Genomic DNA, 6,000 nt, shown 5'->3' on the forward strand with positions numbered 1-6,000 from the left:
CCTCCACGATGGGCAAGAGCACTGCAACTTGGGGCAGGCCAGAAAGTTGTTTCAGGACTCTACAAGCCCAGAATCCTAACGGCATTTTATCATATATGTTATACTCTCTAGAAAAGCAGTAAACAATATCACCCAGCACATTTTTCTTCAGTCAGTAAGTTTATTCTATCAGCTCTGTATCATAAGGGGAAAAAAAAGGACATGAACTACTTCTCTGTAGTTCTGTGGGGCATTAACTTAAAATGTGGTATGTTTAACTGAGTTCTTGTTTTAAGAATATAAATTATTAGGTTTTTAGATCAAAAATAACTGATGGCTTAGTGAACTTAGTCTGCCAAATCTTCTTGTGGAGACCAAAAACAGTGTGTGGAAGTCCATGAGATTATGCTCTCCTTTGTACCTAGGTAGTCATATTTGTTCCTCAACACTTAACTTTGTATATTTCTCCTTCCTTTAAAATCACCTCCCTGGAGAAATGTTAGCAGTTAACTTGGGAAATTACATAAATTCCTGACATACTTTCAGTAACTGTGTATGTATTTCTGTTTCTCAGCGGTAGGTTCAGCACTCAAAAACTCCCAGATAAGCTAGAAATTTTGCACGTCTATTTTTTAAATGCACATGCTTTTGTCCTTTTTTTTTTTTTTTGGAAAAGTGCCTGTGTGGGGACGGACTGGGTTATATATGTTTTTTTTTTTTTCAATATAGAAACATCATTGATACCATTCTCTATTACAATGGCCATCTTGAGAAGAAGTGTTCAAATACCAGAACAAACACCTCAGCTTTGTGCTCTGCAGCCCCAGCCACCAGTGCCACCTGGTTTATTCAGGGCGGGCGCTAAAGTAATCGTATAAGACATTTTTCTAAGCCCCATTACTACTCGTGTAACTGAAATAAAGAGATACCAGGCTTACTTACTGAGTCTGAATTTTCGAGGAGTTTGATGACGTCATTCAGATCCACTGATCTTAACTGTGCATCCTGGAAAAGTTACACTTTTAACTTTTTTTCTTTAGACTGTGCTTAAAAAGTGCTTAAACTTTAAAATGTAAAAGTGCCGCGTTGAACCAACATGAATCCACCCACGGACGGGTAAATCCAGGCTGCGTGTGGGGCACAAACTGGGGCTTGTTCTCAGCCCGACGTAGCGGCCAAGCCAGGCCGGGGCAGGCCGGGGCAGGCCAGGGCAGCGCCTCCCGGCCGGCGGCGCCTGCAGGCGGCGGGGCTGGCGGGTGACGCCTGGCTGCGGGTGAGCTCACCTGGACGGCGCCGACGTCCTCGCCGGCGTCCGAGACGTTCCAGCGCCGCCCCTCGCCGCAGCGAGAGGGGCCGGGGGCCGGCGTCAGCGCCGGGGAGCGGGCCGGGGAGCGGGCCGGCGAGCGAGAGGGCGCCCGTGAGGCGGGGGGCTCGGCCAGGGAGGACATGCTGCCGGCCCGCCGCCGCCGCCCGCCCGCCCGCGGCAGCAGCGCGGCCCCGCGCCGTTGCCATGGGAGCGGGGCGGCGTCACCTCCCGGCGCCGGGGCCCAGGCCCGCAACGGCCTCGCGTGTGTCCCCCCGCCCGCCGAGCTGGGCCAGCTCCGCCTGCCGGCACCCCCGCGGGGCGGTGGGCAGCGGGGGTCCCGCCGGCCTGCGGGGACCGCCGGGGTGTCGGGAGCCGGGCCCACTGCGCGCCCCGTGCCCCCCCGCGGCCTGCAAGCCCCAGTCCTGCTCCTCCTGCCTCATTCCGGTGCTACATCCCCACGCCCCTGCCGCGACACCCGTGTTTATACCCTCCTCCACCCTACCAGTAATGCCATTTCATGCCCTGTTACAAAATGCTTCCTCAGCGAGAAAACCGTTTCTCCACCCATGTACAGTGCAGAGGCTGGGCTTTTCCCACTTGCGGGGGAGCTGGAGGACAGAGGGTGGGCGATCCGTAACTTCTGATCATGACAAAATCCACCATGAGAGACCACCATGACAAACCCTGGTGTAGAGGGGACAGGGTCTGGGGTAGCATGGGGTAGCCTGGCTGTGGGGAAGAGGGGGAAAGGAGCCTTTTCGCTGCATAGACTGATACAAAATGGATGACTAATGCCTGGGAAGTAATAAAGGCAGGGACAGAAGCATGAAGAGATTTGCTCACAGTGTTCATCCCTAGGTTTGCTACGGCATCTCTCAGCTGCGAGCACAGCTGCTCCTGTGGGGGTACACGCACACCTAATGGGTGTGCGGTCGTATTCTGAAACGCTATCTCCAGGATGAGAGCGTGGCTGAGCCCGCCCATGCCAAACAGCCCGGGAACACCAGGCCCTTTGCTGGGTTTATGCCTGGAGGAAGAGAGCTGGGTATCCAGAAGTGGCTGCAGCAAAAGGCGACACCTCGCTGTGTGGTCACAGGCACTCTGCTGGGCTGCTCGCTTCAGCTGCCCTTCACGAGATTTGGATACACTTTGGACAAGTTGCACATATACAACTTCGGATATGCACATATCTCAAGTCTTTGACTGCAGGCACTATTGATATCAACCTCAGTTTTCAGTAACAAATAATTTTTAACTTCCAAAGAAACATTTGAATACGTGAATAAATTTATTAAACGCTAAGATAGCTGTTTGAATGTCCAGACAGCTTTTATAGGAAAAGAAGTGATTGATAACAGGAACAAGAAAGAGACCTTTATGGCTCCAACTATAACCCACACAGTTCTTATTTTCATTCTTCCCAGCTTGCATGCTACACCCCTCCCATTTCATATCTGCCTTCTTCAGAAATAAGTAAGATGCCTATCATGTTTAGTACTCACATATGCTATACAGTTCTCCTTCCATCAAAGGGAAAATACACAATACCGCATATACCCATCCACACTCTGCATTTCGTAGAAGTTCATCCTGTGTACAACTCCAAAATGACAGCAAAAATATAGCCTAGCATAGAATGGGACTCTGCTTTGGAAAATGCAATGACCACTTTGACATCCATAACATCCTGAGTTGCATTCATAGGAACACAGGTCATGCAAAGGCAGGACCTGTAGGAGATTATAGTGCATTCACCTGATGTGACAATGCAGCTGCCAGTCTTGGAGCTGGTGTTTGACACTTTTCATCCATCCATGTACACACATCCCTCCATTCCTCTAACCATTTTGCTAGCCCTCCCATGTTCTACTTAAACATTTGTTTCTGTGAACGTTCTCAGCAGCTGTCTTATACCTGGGCCTACACTGGATGGAACAAGATCTTTTACTAAGCATTTGAGATGAATTGTAATGATAATACTTATAGGTCTGCAAGCAGTTAGTGCTGAACAAACTGGATTTTTTTTTTTTTGCTTGGTGCCCAGATACTTACTGAAGTTGTATGTATTCAAAGTTTTTAAGCTTATGAAAAAAATAGCACTAAAATTTACTTTTATTGTAGCTTGAGTGATTTTAAGTTCTGTTGCTTGTGTTTTGAATGACAAATGTATAGAGAACATACCTAAACTGGGCAACTTAGTCTGTAAATTATAAGTTTAGGTCACATGCCATTTGTTGGCTGACTGTTCCAAAGATCATATTGCAAAGCTCCATTTGCTCACTGTGCACCTTCTTCATAAAGGAAGCTTTTAAAAATTGGAATGAAAGCTACACTGTGCAAGTTTGACTACAGAGATTCTGCTACCCTTGCCAAATGGCAAATGTCCATCCTCAAAAACCTGCAATCAACTGTGAAAATATTTACTTAACAGTTTTCTGCCCCAAACAGGCTTATATTGTATTTTTATCACATCTACCTCTTCTGTTGATAACAAGTAACATTTGAGACATCAAACCTATAGTACCTTACTTCTGAGAGTATTTTAATTCACACATATTAAATGTTAAGTCTTACAAATGCTAAGAAATATGTTTTAAAAGTAGACTTGATACAGAGAGGATTTCTGTTTTGACTGAGGGCAAACTCTTTTGGTGTGAAGAGACATTTCAGCAAACTCTTTTCTTGAGGTAAAGTTACATTTCATAAAACTGCAGGACTGTGTAGTCGAACGTATAGGACACAGCTGTTAGAAGTTAGAAGATCAAGGTTCCATATCTAGGTCTGCCATTAATCTCCTGTTGACTTTGCTGAGTGAATTATTTCCTCTACCACTCTGTATTTGCTGTCTTACAAATTAGGTTGCAAGCTCTTGAAGGACTATTATTCAGTACAGGATACACCTTTCATGTGCTGCAATGGGGGTCTTCAGCCCTAGCCAAGTGATGTCCTTTCCTTGGCTGTATGGAACCTGTAGACTTTTTCCAAAGCTACCTGCACTATTTATCAAATATGTCACTGAGCTCTTCATAGTACAGAAATCAGGGTCTTTCTAAGAATCAGTCTGTTGACTCCTTGTCTTCCTTTTCATTCTTGTTTCTTTTTTTGGTCAGTAGGAAGGGGAAAAAGAAGGGGGGGCATAGGAACAGGAAAATGCAGAACTGTCCTGCCAGACCTCCTGTGTTTGATATCGACAGAAAAAAAAAAGACCTGTGAAGTGGCTGGCAGTAGACTCAACCTTAAACCTGTAAAGTCAACAGAGCTTCCAATATCTGGATTTACCTGCCTATACTATTAAAATACAGTGTTCAGGTCATTGGGTGGTATGGATTTGAGGGGGACTTTCACACTGATTTTTATTATTTTAAGGAAATGCTGTAAGTCACAGTAGACAGAACTTACACTTTTGTAGAGTACAAGGTACAGCTGGACAAAGGTGTAAGTTCGGTGCCCCAGCTGGTAGTATCAGCATAGTATCAACACTCTGTAAAAAAAGCACTGTGATATAGAGAAGACAGACTTCAAGGACCAAAACGTTACTGTTACATGAGGCATGGCACAAATAGATATTAAGGATTTTGAATTTTAAAAATACCTAAATTCCATTTGGGAATCTGGGAAGGCTATGTAACTTAATGTGAAAGCAATGCGAATCCTGCCAGCTTCACTGACTCATGCATCTTGACTTCTCTGAACTCAGAACAGTTTATGCTACTGACCTCTAGTTAAGCAGGATTTCACCTCTCATGTATTCTTTTCCTCTTTCCTCTCATGTTGGCATAAGCCTCTTTGGAAAAAAGTTACGTATTTCCAAATGAGGGATTGCAAAGTGGTTCACTTGTTTTTCTCATTTAAACAGTAATGCTTTCTCACACACACAACCAAACAGGAAGAGTATCTCCACCTGGCAAACTTACTCATGCCTGGCAGTCTCACTTTTGCCAAACTTTTTGTTTGTTGAATGAAAAGTGGACTGAATATATGCTGATAGTACTGTAGTGTTCACTCTGTGTTCTGAAAACACGGAGAATACCTTACAGCAGGATATGGGATATAGCTTTCCAGTGTGTCTGTGTGAAATATCTGTTATCCAGCCATTGCAAAGGAAACAAATTGCCCTTTATATTTTTTTTTTATGAACTCACATTCAAGTTCTACCTCTCAAAGAAATGTTGATCAGAGCACACATGTATTATAAAGAAAAGCAAGCTAAAATTTATTAAGCATAAGCACAGAAGAAAAAGCCAAATACCTGACATTGACTTTTTATTGATTTTTGTGTAAAACACAGTCTATGGAAAAATAGATAAAAGCATTACTAACAATTTATAATAGCCCTGTTCAGAGATACAGCACAAACAAACTGACAAACACAAGTACAAAGAGAATATTGCACATGGGAGACGTACTATGCTCACTGCAAGACACTGCCAGCAAGGCATGAGAAACAATATATAATGATAGAGATCATTGTTCAAGTCAGTTCAATGTGTCACTTATTTTAAAGGCTGTAATCTAATTAATTCAAGCAGTATCATACACTGATACAATATGAGTACTGCAATATTACTCATTACATCATTGACAGAAAATACTACAGGATGAACAGCCAAGAAATCAAAAACTTGTGTATTAGGAGACGCACTGCCTGAAAGGAACTATGCATATGCATCTATTACCACTGCATAGGTGAAAATATTATACTGAAAAACTCAATC

At 44.1% G+C, this 6,000-nt stretch overlaps 1 protein-coding gene across 1 annotated transcript in view; it reads right to left on the reverse strand.

Moving 5' to 3' along the window:
* The window catches only part of CFAP69 (cilia and flagella associated protein 69), a 30,190-nt gene extending 27,316 nt beyond the window's left edge, over window positions 1-2,874 (reverse strand). Inside the window, exons 1-3 of the mRNA XM_075140864.1 lie at window positions 2,834-2,874; window positions 1,263-1,692; window positions 922-984 (exon numbers count right to left, since the gene is read on the reverse strand). Coding sequence (XP_074996965.1) covers window positions 922-984; window positions 1,263-1,692; window positions 2,834-2,874 — 534 coding nt within the window. The remainder of the gene's footprint in view (window positions 1-921; window positions 985-1,262; window positions 1,693-2,833) is intronic.
* Window positions 2,875-6,000: the final 3,126 nt, after the last annotated feature.

Source organism: Calonectris borealis, chromosome 2 (genome assembly GCF_964195595.1).
Source record: "Calonectris borealis chromosome 2, bCalBor7.hap1.2, whole genome shotgun sequence".
In the NCBI taxonomy this organism is placed as follows: Eukaryota; Metazoa; Chordata; class Aves; order Procellariiformes; family Procellariidae; genus Calonectris; species Calonectris borealis.